Source organism: Oryza brachyantha, chromosome 5 (assembly GCF_000231095.2).
Source record: "Oryza brachyantha chromosome 5, ObraRS2, whole genome shotgun sequence".
Lineage (NCBI taxonomy): Eukaryota > Viridiplantae > Streptophyta > Magnoliopsida > Poales > Poaceae > Oryza > Oryza brachyantha.
In genome coordinates, this window is record NC_023167.2 from 8,288,903 (window position 1) to 8,308,388 (window position 19,486).

At 39.8% G+C, this 19,486-nt stretch overlaps 1 protein-coding gene across 1 annotated transcript; it reads right to left on the reverse strand.

Annotated features, from left to right (window-relative positions):
- Positions 1-10,899: 10,899 nt before the first annotated feature.
- Positions 10,900-14,687, reverse strand: LOC121054533 (endo-1,4-beta-xylanase 2-like). The gene is made up of 2 exons (XM_040524545.1): positions 14,055-14,687; positions 10,900-12,282 (listed from the first exon to the last, which is right to left on the reverse strand). Exons 1-2 carry the CDS (start codon positions 14,685-14,687, stop codon positions 11,158-11,160), a joined length of 1,758 nt encoding a protein of 585 aa, XP_040380479.1. The 3' UTR covers positions 10,900-11,157.
- Between the last annotated feature and the right edge of the window lie 4,799 nt (positions 14,688-19,486).

The window sequence follows — 19,486 nt, forward strand, 5'->3', positions numbered from 1 at the left end:
TAGGCATCCTACGGGCAAAGCTCCAACTATCCTTGGGCTTAGAGAGCATATCTTCACTGGAAGGTTTGTAATTTTCAACATATTTTTCAAACTTGTTATATCTTTATATTTGAACTGTATTTTCTGTGTTTGTGCAGTGTTTCTTCACTTGCAGGATTCATGCCATATCAAGAAACAAGCTTTGTTACAATCGAACAGATTTCTTGCTGACCCCCTTAGGTGAAAATATCCTCTTTGTTCTTGATATAAATAGTTTTACTATTTTGCAGTGATGGCACAAACTAACTTTTTATATTTGAGTTTCTGATTTGTCATACAGTTTATGTTACATGTGTTAGTGAGTTAGATATTTAGTTCCTTCTACATGAGAAGTATTCATACTTAAATATAACTTCTATATAAGAGGCCTTTTTATCTTTTTTTTTTAACAATTAGCCAGAACCTCTAGCATTCAATAAAGCAGAGCACCCAAGGTGGTCCTAGGATGTGGGACACTGGAAATGTTAAACTGCCTCCCTGTTACAAGCCCATTGGTTCCTAGAGGGCATAATTTATACAAGCAATATTTAAATGGTCACTCTTATGGCTGCATGGTGCGGTTTCACTATGGCCATCAAAACATTTTTGATCGGATGTTTCATTTGACAAAAGGTGGCATAAGCAAAGCGTCCAGAACTATTAACTTAAGTTAGGATTTGTTTGCTGGTAAGCTGAACCTTTTCTTCTGTTAAAATTGAAATCTTACCATTAAATTGAAATACAGTTGCGGCTTTAACATTTACCCTGCAGGGTATAATTCCATATTGCGTCATGTACATATACCTTATAACGAGTACATTCAAGTTGGCAAAGGGCATGAAGTTAGTCTTAATTAGATATGAAAATTTGAAGCTAAAGTTGCAAATGGGAATAGTGAACAAACACTTAGCCATGATATCCATCGGCCGTGGCGATGCTTTGACTTTTTCAGGATGCTGTCTTGCAATTTCACAACAGTGGGATTTTACTTCAATAGTCTAGTATGATCTGTCTCCTTACCAATTATCAGGATTACAAGTACTTCTAGTATGAGTGATATGCAATAATAGTACTTTCTTGAGCAAAGCTTAGGGTAGAATAACAAAAACATAAGTAGGATCGTAGGAAAGTGTTACAGTAAACATGTGTTTTCTTTATTTTGTTTAACCTTTTCACCGTCACGCATCACTTCCTTACCTATCTAGTGGTCCTTAAAATTCAAAAAGAAAAAAAAACTTTCTAGATGCTATTTCTTTGAACCTTGGCGTACAGTAAAAGAAGATATTATGGCCCTTGTAAAGGGCCATCTTGTTGAGCAATCCCATCTAGCTGCCTCTTCTTATAACTCTAGTTCAATCGGCAGTCTCGCCAGTTCAAAGTTGGTTTGAGAATGGCCATCCTTTTTATTTTGAGGAATGAATGGCCAGTTCAATGTTGGTTTGAGAATGGTCATTCAACATGGCCATAATGACAGGTGAGACACCACACTTAACGGAAAAAGTAAACGGAACCCTAACGATATTGGTATTTCTTAGACAAATTCGTTTGTATGATGGTATTTTATAGAACTCACGTTCGTTGATGGTATTTCTTAGAATTAAGTGTTTGTCAATGGCATTTGTTAGATTTTTCTTATAAGTTTAACAATGAGTCCAATATTGTAAATTTTAACTTTTAAGAAAGTAAGGATAGGACTCCTCTCTGTTTTATATTATAAGTAACTTTAATTTTTACCTATTCAAAATGTGAACCACTACCTAACTTGTAATATGCAATGAGAAGTATTTTGTATACGAAGGGTGTTCGTACGTATAAATTTGATGGGATATAACTACCAGTGCACTAGATTAATACTCCTCCATTTCATAACATAAGATGTTTGACTTTTTTGCCTGCAAAGTTTGATCATTCGTCTTATTTAAATAATTATGGAAATATCATTTATTTTGCTTGTGACTTACTTTATTGTCAAAAAGAACTTTAAGCACGACTTGTTATTTTTTATATTTGTACTAAATTTTTGAATAAGACGAATGGTCAAACATTGTAATCAAAAAATCAAACATTTTATATTATGAAACGGAGACAGTAGCATTTTCCATCTTTTATTTACAAATTATTTCTTATTTATAAATATGTAATTTGACTTTTTCCTTGAAAAAGTCAGACGATAACCATGTACTTAATTTCATGATGAAAAAAAAAAAGCAGACGCGGTCCAATATTTCACGTGTAGTCCATGGTGCGGAGAAATACGCCTTGGTTCCTTGATTTCAACAACCCATGTAAGTATGTAACCATGTTGGCTGCTACCTTTCTATCTGCATAAATAACTTCTTTCGATGGAAACATGGTTAAGAGCAGTATATACAATAGCTGTCTATTTAGCAAACACAGTTAGCAAAAAAGACTGATTGTACAACAGTTCAGATATCTGATGTCTGTTTGGTTGTCTATAGATTATTTAATGCATATATGTATCCATGATCAAGCACGCATCCATCTTTGTATGCCATTTTATTGCTTGTTAATATAAGTATTATCAAGCATAAACAAGATAGCAGCAAACAAAGTTAAATCAATACAAGTGATTGATCTTTGGTTAGGTACAAACAAATCTTTCAAATAGCAGCAATTTTTATAATTTTTGCTTCAACTGAATGCTCAATTGCAACTGACTGCTATTTTGGAATTTCAAAAGCATATAATTTATATAGACAATTCAGAAAATCCTGGACAGATATGAAAACAGGCAGGCTATAGAACTGCCATTCTTTCAACAGTCTTAGAGTTCAGAAAAAGTTACATGTGCTACAGGTAGAAAATCTAAATCACCCATCACAGTGGTCGAAATGTTCAGCAATCAGCAATAGTTACATGTATGCATATGAACGACATTGGAGTTGAATACCGTCCGCCAGCTTCACAACATTCCAACATATAAAATTTCTATCGAAGTCACGAACAAATAGCATATTATCTTAAATAAGAACATTTTTCAGTTTTTTGATACATTGTTTTGACTCTTCATCTTATTTAAAATTTTTTTGCGATTAACATTTTTATTCTTACTAGATAATAAAACATAAATAGTATTTTATGCTTGATTAATTTTTTTAAATTTTTATAAAATTTTTTCAAATAAAACGAATAGTCAAACATTAGACACGGAAAACAAAAAATAAAGTTATTATGAGAGGGAGGCAGCAGTCCCTTTAATATTTATCAAAACACCACGTGTGCCTCCGTGCTCTTGCTGCACTCCAGCTGCGGTTGCTGTGCCGAATCTCCTCCCTCCACCAACGAGCGCTTCCGAGCTCTTGCCTCCCACCGCCGCACCATCGCGAGCAGCTGCCTCTCCGGCCGCCACCGTGACCACACACCGGCACCGCGTCCATGCGCCTTTCTTTGTCGAGCACTCGAGCTGCTCCTTTTTGGTGCCGTACGTCGCCATTGCCGTTGCAACCATCTATCTATCGAGGGAGGATGTGGCAGATCGCCGGCCGGAGGGTAGAAATTGCTGGGAGAGGGGGGGGGGGGGGGGGAATCGCCGAGCTGTCATTTTCTTGTGCCTTTCTTTGCCACCTTCTCCAGTTGATTCGGCGTGGCAGGAAGTAGATCTTGGCGCAGTGGCAGGAGGAAAAGGATTTCGGCGTGGTGACCGCGCGCGCAATCGAGTCGCCGCTGCCGTCGTCGACTCGCAACCCATGCTACAACGCGCGGCGCAAACGTCGAGTTGTCTGGGAACACGAGCGTTGGCCGCCGATGAGATAGTCGCCGATCCCACTCTCTTTCTTCATTTATTTGCTACCACGTAGGACGATTTTATCACATGCATATCCAAATTGCCTCTGCGTTGTACTTGCCCTAATGTAATGGCTGTCGTCGGTTAGATTCACGCCCACACCAAGTCGAGCACAAGATACAATGCCTCTCAAGTCTCAACCCGAGGAAAACTATGTGATCGAGTACATATAAGTATAAATTAAAGATATTTTACTATGCAGCAAGGAATGCCTTAAATAAAAGTATAAATTTTACAAAACTAAATATTCTGATCAAATTATCCCAAAATTATAGGTTAAAGTGTTATATCATAAAACTACATATTTAACATCGACTTTATTAATTCTAAAAGACATAAACATTATCACAAAACTATGTAGATTTAAGTTGAAGTATCACAAATCTACACATTTTGTAATCACTTTGTCCCAAAACTACATATTTAACAACATTTGTAACTAAAAAAATAATGGTAGTAGGGATTTAAACTCCAAAATCTATAGTTTTGTGATAACTAGATATTTATAATATTTTATCCATTTTAACATATTTATATATAGACCCTGCCAAAAACTTAGTCAATAAATATATCCTTTACTCAGTGCTAGGGTATATGACGCCGAACTCTAACATTTCTATGCCAACAATCACCCCCCCCCCCCCACAATGTTGACATTGAGAGGGTCAGCGTCAAATAAATCGGTGACAAGGATCTATTTATAAATAACTTATTTTATAAATCGATCCTCATAAGGGAAACAGTAAATAACTTATTATATAAATAGGCCCTCGGTGTGAAAGATTGATATCAAGGATCTATTTGTATACTAATTTATTTACAACTAGGCTCTGAATGATAATCTTTGTCATTGCCCCCCTTAATGTGAGCGGTCGTGTCGACACTAGCATATATAGTTGCGCCGAGATGTTGAACCTCGATGCTAATGACCCTTGCACTGAGAGAAGAAATCCATTGCTGCAATATTTAGAGGTCTATTTATAAAATAATTTTTCAAAAGGGCTAAATTACAAAAAAAACTATATTTTTTGATAATTTGGTTCAAATATATATTATTACAAAACTTAATCTAAATAAAAATACTAGTTAATACCTAGTTCAAAATTCAGCAAACACTAAGGTAAAGGGAAAAAAGCAACCTAATGGAAGATTGTCTAGTCCAAATTAAAAAGATTGTCAACAGACTAGGCAACCAGTTGTAGGCTTTCTTGGAACGGCACAACCTGAATAGGCCCAGCATGCTTTTGGGCCATGACATCACCAGCGCATATCGTCCCGGCTCGGCATGATGAGTATGTCATGCTGGGCCAGCGCGACTTGTTTCGGTGGGAAGCACAATAGGTTGGGCCGTGCTAGCTTGGCATGGCCCAAGTCCCATCTCAAAGCACAAGGCAAAATATAAATTTTTTACTTTAAATTTGAAGTTGCTTTTGGTGGTTTTCACCAAAATTAATTTATTTTTTATAAAATTTTTATTCACATATCATTTTTCGTTTCAAAATTTATTGGTTGGCTTTTTACATGAAAAAACAAACAACCATGACACTGTGAATGACGGTACTGACGATACCGCTTTTGATGCTGAAATGGATGGAAATGCTGAAGCAAATGGTAATGAGTCCTGATGAAGTTAATTGCTTCTGTTTCCCAGCTAGAGCTTCAATCTATTCCATCATCCTCCCCAATCACAAACCCTCATGCTTGCACTTTCTACTCCTGTAACTCACCACATTTCACAGGATCGTGATATTCCCTTTGCAGCAAAAAAAAAAACCTATTTCTTGATACTCTATTTTTTTCTACTGACGACGTTGCCTTTTGGTCTATGTTTAACCATTCAGTTTATTAAAAAATATAACATACCCAAGCCCGTAAACCCGAGAACTAAATTTAACTTAAATGCATCATGTGGTTGGAAGTGATTTTAATTGTTTTTGGATCTTAATCATCTCATCATCACATGCAATAATAGACCTAGAGTCACAAAAACAATTAATATGGTATTTGTATGCATCCAAAAATTCTACAAAAATTCTGAAAAATACTTGATATGTCAGAAATCAACCCTCAAATTTTCAAAATTTTTCTTTAAGCTTTGCTATCTCTTTGATCTATTTTAATCTCTCCAAAATTCTGAAAAACTGCTTAGTAGATTCAAACTTGCTCTCTCTGTAAAATTTATTTCAAAACTTATTTCTAAAGTTTTGTTTCAGCCAAAGTCTTCTGCTAACTTTACTCTAACGGCCTGAGGAGCGGCACACCGTGGATCACTCTTTAACCCTTTCTTCGCTCCCTCCAAAAATCGAATCAGCTGCTAACTGCACTGTCAACGTCTGCTAACCATGCTGTCAACCCATGTTCATTCCTTTATTAAGCCTAAACCAAAGACTTCTAACCAAAACCACTTCAGCCCTTTTACTCTCCACATCTCCCCCGACCAAGAGGATCACTTGTCCAGGTTTCTTGCTGCACAAAATCTCCCTTAAATCCTCTCCAAAGATACTTTGCAGCCAACTCTCCTTGACTTAGCCTCCAAGCCAGATTTTAAATTTCTTTCACTTACAAGTGGGCTCCACACCCCCTAGGACCCACATGGCAGCCTCCCACTCTCTCCTCACAACCTACACCGCCCTCCATGCCTAATGGGTACCCAAGAAACCCCATCATAGCACCAGCCACCTCTCTCTCACTCCCCCACTTCACTCTTGCTTATTTCTCAAGCTAGCGCGCCAGTAGCAAAGGCATCCTTCACACATCGCGTTCCAAGCCCGAGCAAACGCATCCCATGCCTAGATTGCCCGGAGGTCGGCCGTCTTTCCCGGCACCGGCAAATTAGGCGTCGTCGTTCTCCATCCTCGGTGAGTCCCTCTCACTTTCTTCCTATGGAACGTGATCTATGTATCACGCCAAGCTCATCCGTGCCTCTTTTGCCCAAGAAGCAATTTATCGAACAAGTGGTGGGCGTCAACGACCTCGCCGCCGACCACCGTCTTCGCCGCTCCCGTGGACATCGTTTCCTCCGTTTCTTCGCTTGGTGAGCACCCTAGTATCTTGAGACAGCTCTTGCACTAACTCTTTTGCACTAACCGAGCCCTTGCATGCACTAACCAAGCCATTGCAAGCACATGCATGGGCATACCAAGACATACCACTGTTGTTGCTCATGTTCCATGGGCTACGGACCACCATTCCCCTCACCACCACCACTCACGGATGCACAAGTACCCCCTCTACATTTTCTCTTTTGCACTCGAATCGATTCGGGCCACCAATCGTCGCCGGCGAGTTGAAAATCCAACTCACACATGGCTGCCCCTTGTTTGAGCCGACCGGGGACCTTCTTCGGAGAATTCGACTAAAGCTAGGGTCCTATCCGAAAACTGTCTAAACATATATTACTGTAGCAAGAGAGTGCGGGTTGATTTCATATCTTCCGAGGGCCTTTCTGAAAAACGCCCCTCACTTCAGAAAACGCCATTCACTGACATGTGGGCCCGGCTGGAATTAAATTTTGAAAACTGATTTCTTTTTTTTTTAAGCTGAGAATAAGCAGAATTCAAAAATTTGTAGAAAATTCATTTTAACTCCGAAAATTGTGAAACCAGTTTTGTTAGATCCGGGAAGCTGTGGAATATTTTAGAAAAATATAAAACTTGGTACTTTTTGTACAAATTTTTCCTTTTTTTGTTTTGCCCTAAATGTCTCCTAGAGCTTGTTAAATCCACAACAAATCGAAAATAGCTCTAAAAATTGTGAAACCACTTATGTTAATTTTCTAAATTCATGCTGTGTAACTTTGTAAAAGTAATTTTCTTCACTTCTGTACAAAAATGTTGCTTAATAAAACTTAGCCCTTTTTAAACCTTTTTAATTATTAAATGCATATCTCTTTAAAACAAAGTGATAAAATAAAAATTCCTTCACTAGAGGCCACCTGAGACCAGCACACACTCACCGCATAAGTCTTATGCATTTTCATGCATTTTTTATTTTTATGCATTTTTGTATTTATCGTATACGCGTATTTTGAATAGAGGGAGAATACGTCGAAGAAGAAGAGGGTGAGTTTGTTGAAGACCAGGTTCAGGTGTTTGCGGACGAAGGCAAATCAGCCCCTCCTTTGACCACTTTGATCCTATGTTTTATTGGGCTAAATGATTCTATTGCAAACATGCATACGTTGGCTAGTATTAATTTTGGTAAAATAAATTATATAAATATGGGAATGGTAGATATGTCCTAATTGCTGCATAACCCACCTTAAAATATTGAATCCTTGCTGGTTGCAACCATAGGGTTCTCTTGGATACAATTATTGTGTTATTTGGGATTATGCTATGCTTATATTGCCGCTATATGCTTATATATTCGGTTAGCGCCTTACAAAGTACTCATTTTGATAAATGTTATATGTAAAAAAATTATTTTGATGCTGCTGGACAGAATTTTAAATATGTGAGTATTGTGAACAGAAAATGGAGAAGACTTGTTTTTAGACTTGGGCGGCGAGTGGTGTACATATGGTGATAGATGTGCACCGATAGGGGGAGCGTTCGCCCGGGTCGATTAAGGACCTCACTCTATGTCACCAACAAATGAAAACAGTACAAACCACATATGCTAAGTATGGGCTGGCCTTAACCTATTAAGTTGTTTAGAGTTTAGCCTTACATCTTGGTAGGCCGAAGAGTATGGGTTATCGGGTTTTGGTAACTTATCGGAACTTTCTATGGTTTGTGATTTGTTGAAATTGATTAATGACATGTGGTATGTGATGATTTGAGCGGGCAGTCTGTCCAATACAACGGTGCCGTGCCTCGTGAGGGATTCCGGGTAGGGTTCCTTACGGCGCTAGGTTAAAGCGTGGGCCCGCTACCTAGTGGCGCTACTTTGCTAGTAGCCTGGGTAAAACACACATCGTGCTGGTGCAAGGCTAGACAATAAACAATGTAACGGTTTCGTTATGACCTCTAGGTCACACTCAATGTGTAGAGTGTGGCGATACCGACGGGTATCGGATAAACTAGAGCGATCCATATCATGTGGGCTTAAAAGTTGTACAAACTCTGCAGAGTCTAAAACTAATCGATTAGCCGTGCTCACGGTCATGAGCGGCATGGTGAAGTGTCATGAGTATAGTTTGTGATTTTGATAAACTCTTGTGAACTTGGAAAATGGTTGGAATGTTTTGTTGGTGAACTTGGATAAAGTTCGGTGAATGGTGATGATATGATGGTAAGTGGTGATGATCTATCTTGAGGGGTAGATGTGTGTTATTTATTTATTTACATAACAAGTTTTACTTACTCTATACTATTGTTATAAAATTTCCGTTGCGAAACATGTTGTGAACAAAAATTGGCATTTATGCAAAAATTTACCTATACACAACTTATCCTTGAATATGGCCAACATGTAGCATGTTAGGGTTGTCACCGACTTGCCAGTACATTAATTTGATTAATGTACTGATTTCTTGCTTTCTTTTACTTGTTTTTGGCTCAGACCCTGCTGCAGGTAATGACTATTTGGATGAGGAGTTTGATGCAGCTTGTGATTTCCAGGATGGTTCTAACTAGGGATTTACCCTAGCCGGTTTACCTATGGGCTTTTGGGTAGCACGCTTACCGCATGAACCAATATGTATGGCTTGTTGCCAAGTACTACTTAGAACTTATTAAGACTATTTATGCTTTATGCTTAGAACCACTTATGATTCGGATATCATGCTTGAGATGATTTATGTGAAACTATTTTGCATTCCTGGGCGACTAGTCCCACATGAGGATGGGTTTGAAATGGTTGAGATAACCAAGGAATATGCCTTTGTTGAGATCAAATCTCTGGGGTACGCTTTTGGTTGCCACCATCGAGTGGTTGACGGACGTATGACGTAGATGACTGGCGTGGCTATTCCAATAGTTATGTCTTCTATTTCATATCCGATGGCTTAGAGCCTTTGTAGTACCCTCTTCAAGATATGTCGGGGTCTGCGATGAGGTTGGATGGTTACTGCAACAATTTGGGTTTTATCTGAGACCCCATCCATCCAAATATTTCACGCTGACATGCCTCGGAGCGTTGCACCACCTAGGCTTTGGGACGTCCTCACAAAAAATATAACTATTAATTATTTTATTATAATTTTATTTATTATTATAATTATTAATTATTTTATTATGATTAATCTACATGGAATGCCACGTCCGCGGGCAACTTTAGTCAAACGAGGTTTGAACCAACTACGATTCATTAAACCAAGAGGGTAAATCTAGATGTACAATTTAAAAGTTTATGGACCTAAATGAGATTTGTTCCTAAGTGTAAGGGCCTAAATGTTCAATTTTAAAGTTTATGGATTTAGATGTTATCCGCTCCAAGTTTAAGGACGATTCATGTATTTTACTCGTTACTAATTATTTTGTTATGATTTGATTTATTACTAAAGTAATTTTTAAAAAACTTATAATTTACATATTTGAAAAAAGGTTTTAAATAAGATAAATGGTCAAGTAAACGAAATCTCAAATAAGAAAAAAAACAAAGAAATTATATAATCATATGTACAAGATATTTCTATAACGACCGTCTTAATTTTGAGACAAGCCTTTTGATATATGATGTGCCGTTTACATTTTCATTTTGAAAATATACCGTCTATCCAAAAATACCTTACACTACTAGGTCAAAAAAATACCTTGCTCTGTCTAGATTTGATAGTACTAGGGCCGCGATCGGCCACCCCTCTAAGTTAACTTATCCCCTCGTTTTCCACACGATCGCTTCTCGAACTGCTAACGGTGTACTTTTTGCAAAAAAAATTCTATAGGAAAGTTGTTTAAAAAATCATATTAGTCTATTTTATATTTTTTTCATAATTAATAATTAATTAATCATATACTAATCTATTACTACGTTTTCCACACCGGTGTAAGTTAATTAACTAGCTCTTAAACGAACACGGCCTAGATGGTTCACATATATCAGATATGTCCGAGTTTCCTAAAATTTTGGTTGAATGCTGGTTAAATTGATTCAATTGGGAATATGCGTCTGATCAAAGTTATCAAGGCCTTTATTACAGCATTTTTCAATATTACAATAGTATTTATCTCTCATAATGCTGGTTAAATTGATTCAACTGGGAATATGCGTCTGATCAATAGCATTTATCTCTCACAGTAGTATTTTCAATATTACAGCATTTTTCAATAACTCCAGTGAAGATATTTTGACTGTACATTCATATTATTCAAATCCTTACTATTTTAGAATGAAAGTAGCATATTTATGAACAGTACGTAGTTCAGTACGACGGAGATGACATTTCAGCTTCAAATTTCCATATCCAAATCCAACTCGAGAGAGCTATCTCTTTCGTCGACGGTGAACGTCCTGAGCATCTTCCCCGTCGCCGTCGTCACCTGCGCGACGTACGTGCCGTGGTAGCCCCTGAACCTGAAATGGCCGTCGACGTCGAGTGTTCCGCGCGCGTCCGACCTCCACTCCCTCCGGAGCTGGAGGAACCTCCGGCCGGCCTCGTTGATGGCGCCGTCGGCGTCGACGAGGTAGGCGTCCTGGCGCCACATCAGCCCCTGCATGAAACCCCAGAGCATGACGCCCTCCACGGCCGGGTGCGCGTACGCCTCCCGGAGCACCACCTCCAGGTCGTCGGCGCGGAGGGACACGTCGGGCTCGCTCACGTCCAGCTCGGTGACCCAGATGGGCGCGCCGGCCGTGGCGAGCTTGTCCAGCGCGGCGCGGATGACCTCCCCCACCGCCGGGTTGTCCATGTGGCCCTGCACGCCGATCCCGCCCACCACCGCCCCGCCGCGCCGCAGCGCGTCCACCAGCTCGACGTACTTCTCCGGCGTCGCGTTCGGGTCGTTGCCGCGGAGGACGTTGTAGTCGTTGACGAAGAGCCGCGCCGCCGGGTCCAGCCGCGCGGCCTCCCGGAACATGAGCGCGGCGACGCCGTCGCCGAGCCGGTCGCGGTAGAAGCGGCCGTGCAGCATCTCGTTGTTGACGTCGTAGTGGCGGAAGCGGCCGGCGTAGCGGGACAGGAGGCCGTTGAGGCGGCCGTGCACCGCCGAGGCGAGGTCGTCGCGGCCGAGGTCCTTGACCCACTGCTGCACGTCGCCGTCGACGGCCCAGAAGATGCAGTGGCCGCGCGCCGGCTTGCCGTGGCGCTCGCAGAAGCCCACCAGCTCGTCGGCGTCGCGGTAGTCGAGCCGCCCGCGCTGTGGCTCCGTCGAGTACCACTTGAGCTCGTTCTCGAAGACGGCCCAGTCGAAGTTGTCGCAGAAGAAGTCGACGAACCTAGGGTTCTGGATGGCCGTCTTGTTGATGCAGGATCCGAACGGGAAGCGGTTCTCCAGCTGCGCCACGCGGACGGACGCGCCGGACATGGTCGTGCCGGTGCCGCCGCCGAACTTGAGAACGACTTCTCGTTTGCGAACCTGCATGCACGCAAGTTCGCACCGTATTTCATTTTGGTGACTGCGAAGAGGTGGTGCCATATTTTTTGCATTTATTTCATTTTCATTCTATGTATTTTTCTCGGAACTGCATTTTATCCTTCACATACACTCGTTTTATGCAAGTTATATACTTATATATCCAAAAAGTCGTTAAAGTTTTATTTTGTTGTAAAACAGACTAATATGTGCATATCACTGTACAAATATATAAATTTAAATTAGATTTAGATAGAAACAAACATAACAAATAGGTTCAAGTTTATCTTGCATTTGTATGTTTGATCTTACCGACCAAGTTTCAAATGTACTGGTAAGTTTTTGGATGGCACGCATAAAACGAGTGTAAATCCACGTGAGCGACAAAAAATAGTTTCTTGTTTTTTTCATTGGTTTCATTCTTTTTTTTTTCCAAAGGTGTAGCTATACAACAATTAATAGTCTTTGGAGGAAACTTTCAAATATAATTATTCTACTATGTCGTTCGACTTTTTTTATTTGATGTCATTGACTCTTCAGTCTACGTTAGACCACTCATATTATCAAAAAAATTATATAACTATTAACTATTTTGTTCTAATTTGATTTATCATTAAATAAACTTTAAGCATAACTTATTTTGCATATTTGCATAACAATTTAGATAAGATGAGCGGTTAAAGATCAATTCATAACGTTAAATAAAAAGAGAACGAGTACAATGTTGTCGTCAACTTTCTGTCATGTGCAGGTCTACGTATTTCTTCCAGCTAATTTTTACTGTATTGATTATTTTTGTTGTCTTACCTAAGTCGCGTTCACTCTTAGGCTTAGAGCAAGTTTAATAGTATAGCCAACTACTGACTTTAATTTCTCTATAGTTAATCTAATAGCCAACTCATACAATAGTTACCTACAAAACATCAATACATGGTCCCACATATCATACAGACATTTTGTCTTGGAATCTATGCGCAGCTAGCTACAAATTAGTAGCCCACTTCTCTCCTCTCTCCTCTCTTATCTCTTTAAAATATGCTTATAGCTGGCTTATAGCCTGCTATTGTACCTGCTCCTAGTTATCTAAACTCCTCGTTTTATGTGTGCATACTTTCCGAACCCCTAAATAGTGTATTTTTTGCAAAACAAAATCTATAGGAAAATTGTTTTAAAAATCATATTAATCTATTTTACTTTTTTAATAATTAATTAATCATGTACTAATTTATTGCTACGTTTTTCACGCCAAATAACTAACCCTCTCCACCCACACTCCCGAACACGGCCCTATATGGGTAATGTGTTAACTTTTACTATTCACCTCTTTATACACTTGGAAGTTGGAATACCTTACGAGGCATGTATGAAATTACAGTGAAATATATATTTGCAACTTACAACGTAAAGTACATGTCAAAATATTTAACTATTTTTTGATATGAAACAATGGGAGATATATTTAGTCTAGGTCACGCAGTAACAATGAAAGACCTCAACTTTTTTAAGCATTTTGTCATTCTTAAGAAAATAACTTTAAGTACTAAAATTTACCCTCACAATTTTATCCTCACTAAAATATAATACTTTTTACAGCATGCTTCTTTTTCCTTTTGTGGGGTTTGTCTCAATTTGTATGATATAATTAATCGAAGTTCTTTTTCCTTATTAACCGAAACTTACGTAACACAGTAGCTGCAGCAAAATACATCGATCGTGCAAAATTATATGGAGTGATTGTGACGACTGATGACTGCATGCTATCGCTTATTGCTCACCTTGTCAGTCTCCTCCTTCAGCTGCCTGAACCGCGCCTTCCGATCAGTCGCGAACACCTGGAGATCCATAACCTTCACGTCAACGCCGGCAGGCGCGCCGCAGACGTGAACAGCCGCGGCGAGCGGGCGCGTCCTGAGCCGGAACGCGCCATTGATCTCCGCCCACCCGCCGGCGGCCGACACCGCGCCGCAGTCTATCCATCTGCCGCACCCGTCGTCGTCGTCCACGCGGAGGCCGACGCGCACCGCCGCCGCGTGCTGCTGGCCTCCGGCGGCGCCGCCGCCGCCGCCCTCGACCCGCACCTGCACCTGCACCTGCACTACGCCGACCCACCCGACGACACGGTACGTGACCCGAGGCACGAGCGCGCCGGCCGGGAGCGCGTGCCGCATCCCGTCCTCCTCGCCGGCGCGGCGCGCCGCGACGACGTACGGGCCGCTGGGCCTGGGCCTGCGCCGCTCGCTCTGCCCCTCGGTGGCCACGGCCGGGAGGAGCACGGCGGCGTCGTCGCGCTCGCGCTCGACGTGCGCGGACACCGCCGTGCGCGCGCCGACCGGCGACCAGCCGGCGAGGCCGTGCTCAACCTCAATCAGGTCCACGCCAAAGGCAAACTGATCATGCGCTAACGCCATTGCAATTAAGATCTAATAATTAACCTGCTAGTGGCTAGCTTGCGTTGGCTTGAACATGGCTGCAGTATGTACGTATTTATAGGTGACATCGTCGCCGGCGGATTGCTATATCTCGTCTACTGTTCGATGGATAGATAGTCGAATGCAATAAGTGCATTCCCGACCCATAACACTAGATATGTTCTATAAACTCCCTATCATCAAGAAACTAGTATTAGACATTACTCTTCCAATACAAACACCACTATTTTTCACTTAAATTTAATGTTACTTATCTCACATGATATCTTGGATGTTATGTAGAAACCATGTCTCATGCGAGATATGGTTTCATTCTCTTTTCTCATCTATTCACTTGCCACATCATTTTTCATCATAAGTGACAACTTATTTAATCCTATAGATACTATTCTAGCCATTGGGTTGGGAATGCCCAAACAGGGAGTAGAGACTGGGAAGCAACTACCTGCAGATCAACGATGCATATCTCAAAATCTAATTCTCTGTGCATATGGATGCATGCATGCATGCTTATTTATGGGAGTGGATTTTAAACCATATCATCTCGTTTATTGCATGTTATTCAAATAGTCATCAAAAAATTTGAAAAAAAATTATGAAGATAGATTAATATAAGATATATCACTACACAAACATACAAGTTCAAATATGACTTGTACAATCCATAACAAAAATAACAAATATGACTATAAGTATATGTATACTATTCAGAGTTTAATTTATTATTTTTCTTATGGATTGTAGAAGTCATATTTGAACTTTTATGTTTGTGTAGTGATATATCTTATATTAATCTATCTTCATATTTTTTTAAATTTTTTAATAACTATTTAGATAGCATATAATAGATGAGGGGATCCTGAAGAGCTTAGAATACTTTCCCGTGTTTATGAGTAACTGTGTAGCTTGTGCGAAGCAGCAAGTTCTGACTTGTAGGATTCAGATGCCGCTGCGCTCTGAACCTAGCTCGTCGCTGACTTGTGGGAAAGGATAGAGATGTGATCACACGGCCGGGGCGAAATGCAGGCGTCATCGTGGAGAACCGGCTGCGGCTCTTCGTTCCTCTCGATCCGTTCGTGTCCACGGAGGATGGGTTAATGCGTTGACGACAATACCGGCCATCTCGTGCATTGCGGTTGCGGGCCAAATACCGCATGCAGCCTCTCTCTTCTTCCCACAAACCATATTCAATTCACTGATGCATAACTGCTAAAACGTAAAACTATATATTACCCGTACAAATGACCAGTGCTGGTGAAGAGGAATTATGAGTGTCGGTTCAGTGCACCCTTAATTGATGACTTCTTATCGGTGCCGGTCTACCTACGTAAATAGTCGATACAGGAAAAGTGAGCAGATCTCATAAGACCTGGGAAACAGATTTTAACACACGGGTAAATAGTCATCAAAAAATGTAAAAAAAAATTAACAAGATAGATTAATATGAGTTATATCACTCCACAAATATACAAGTTTAAATTCAACTTCTAGAAGTTGTATCAAAAAACAAACAAAACTGAAACTAAGTATACGTATATCTATAATTGTTTTTGTTATTTTTGCTACAACTTGTAGAAGTTGAATTTAAACTTGCATGTTGGTGGAGTGATATAACTCATATTAATCTATCTTGTTAAATTTTTTTATATTTTTTAATGACTATTTAGATGGCATGCAAGCAACGGATGTATGTACACCCGTGTGCTAAAAAAACTGCTTTTCACAAGACCTAAGCTTAATTAGTCATCCTGTCCCCATTAGCTCTTATCTTTCCCTATTCTAGTCTCTCAACTTGAGCGTTCTTCTTCCCTTCCTGCTAATCCAGATTATCTCGTTTTTCACGTGCACGCTTCCGTTTTTTTTAAAAAAAATATATAGTAAATATATTTTAAAAAATCATATTAATCTATTCTTTAATTTTTTATAACTAATAATTAATTAATCATATATTAATTTATTAGTATGTTTTTTGGGTTTAGATAACTAACCCAACTCCGAGCGTGGCCTAACTCTTTCCTCTCCACCTCTTGCTCTCCATCTCTGTCATCCTCCCAAGTCCCAATGCCCCACCACCCTATGACTATCTCCCTCACCACCCTGGTTGGGGCCATAGCTTCGGTGAGCATTCGTTTAAATCCACATGAGTCCCATCACCAATTTAGCTGCCATGAGCTTGATGTAGTTGCCATGAGCTCAGGGGGTAATTCTTTGGGTTTTTTTATAAAAAAAGTCAAACGATATATTTACAAATAAAAAAATAATTTATGAATAAAATTGATATATACGTATTCTTAGCAATCTAATAACCAATGCTAGAAAATAAACTTATGTAAAAAAACATATTCTTAGCGATCTAAAAACCAATAGAAAATAAACTTCTGTGAAAAAACATAAAATCGACTCCAAGTCTAAGGTTGAGAATTCAAATTTTAGTTTATAAACATAAGCAAAAGGGAAAAATGGAAGTGTGAATTTGGTTTCCACATGTTTGGGCGTCGTCAGATCAGCAGTGCGGCATGTTTGACGGTGATAACTCCCTTCCAAGGCAGCGGAAAAGGTGGTAGATTCTCCACGTGCATATGAGTGACAAGGTTATAGATAGGGATGGAACGAGATAATTAAGTCTTCATCCCTTATGGTGCTCCTTCTCTTCTCTCTCAATCCATATGTTCTTTTTAAGCTTTTCACTCTAATACTCGTACGGATCTACATACCAGATTGCTATGGAACATGACACAAAGAGATTTTTGTTGTTGTTACAAGCTTAGACCTCAATGTGTTTTGGTCTCGTTGATGATGCTAGTTGAACATAACTAATCAATGTATTTGATGTGGATATTCTTCCTCTTGATTTGTGAAAGTTCTTGACCTTTTATCTGTTGATTTCTATATGGAAGTAGTTTTTTAGCACATGGATGTATTTACACCCGTTGTTTGCATGTCATCAAAAAATATAAAAAAATTTAACAAGATATTTAATGAGATTTATATCATTCCACCAACATGCAAGTTTAAATTCAACTTCTACAGGTTACAGAAAAATAACAAAAACAATTATGAATATGCTTGCGTATACTTAGTTTTAGTTTTTTTTTCTACAACTTGTAGAAGTTAAATTTAAACTTGTATGTTTGTGGAGTGATATAACTCATATAATCTATCTTATCAATTTTTTTCATATTTTTTATGACTATTTAGATAGCCTGTGTGCTAAAAACTGTTCCCATTTCTATATATGTGGATTATGGTGCATGGATGTGGATGTCAGGGAGGGGGCAAACATCATTGTAAGTTCCACCATTGAAACTGATAAGAGGATCGAATTTTTTTTAGAATTAATATTATTTTAATGGAAAATCCTAAAAGTGAAGGCCACATAGAGAAAAACGAAAATTTAGGGGTCTATCGAACGGTGGGCATTCGACTGGGGCGAATCGAACAGAGAGAGTTCGACAGGGTCACCCGTTCAACTGCTGGGGCCTGTCTAATTGCCAAAGTTAGACAGACCCTGTCAAACTGCAACGCTGGCGATCTAGTCCGATCTCCTCTCTAGTCGACTGCTGGACATTCGACAGGACCCTAAATTTGCGATTTTTTACGAATTTCCTCTAATTTTGCGATTTTCCATTAAAATAATGTTAATTCTCACGATCCAAATAGCAGTACTGAAGACTCTTCCAAACGTCACAGATTGGAGGATGCGGCTACGGTGGTAGTGATTGATTCTTCTGGATCAGGCTACGGATCACATTATGATTAATTGTTAGGTTCACCTTGTTGAATATATAAACATATAATATTTAATTTATTTCATAAATAAATCATGACATTAAACCTATAAACTATGATACTCAAATCATATGACCTATACATCTAAAATAGACAGTAAAACATGAATAAATCATATATAAAAGATATGATGAATACATACCGAGTGTTCTGGTTTTATTGTTGATCGTATTAACGAGGAATTGTGCATACTAGAGGAACGACGTACGGTGTTGGATGGTGTCGTCCGCGCACAACCCTCGAGACTAGAGGTAGACGAGCCGGTGTCGTCCGCGCACAACCCTCGAGACTAGAGGTAGACGAGCCGTTGTGGAATATCAGTGGGCAGGCGCGCATACGCTACCCAAAACCATATTTTCGTGTTCTTCCAGTACAGGACGTCAAAAGGAAAAGGTTCCGAAGACCTGCTCTCCTGATCACCGGTGCATGCCGAAGAGCGGGACGGAGTAGAGTACGAGTGATGGGACAGTAAAGAGGAGGAGGCAAAACTAGATTGCTTTTTTGTTTCTATGTTCTGCGATGGAGCGGTGGCTCGGTATATATAAAGGTTACAGGATACGTGATCAGAGCGCATGTCTTATATCTACTTCACATAACCGAACCGGGTAAGTCATGTGTATCTTATCTGGACTCCACACCGCAATATCATTGCATGCACCAAGATACTCGGATAAAACAAAATCAAATTGCAGCCGAATTGCAGCAAAACAAAATTGCAAAATATAGTTGTGTGTACACAAGGACAAGGATCTAATTTTGACGAACATTCATGCCATACGTGCGTGTGTTCCTCTTGTTATCTTAAGCACACATCTCAAATGGCTAGAACATCATTCCTCTCCTAAGCCTATGACAATACCAAAGGCAGCTGTTGCTTGCTCTAGGCCACCAATCACGTTGCACGGGCCGGGGTATAATTTCGGCCCTCTTGTGCAGTTATCATACTCTCGCCTAGCAAAATGATTTTTCTTACAGTGATACTAGCTAGT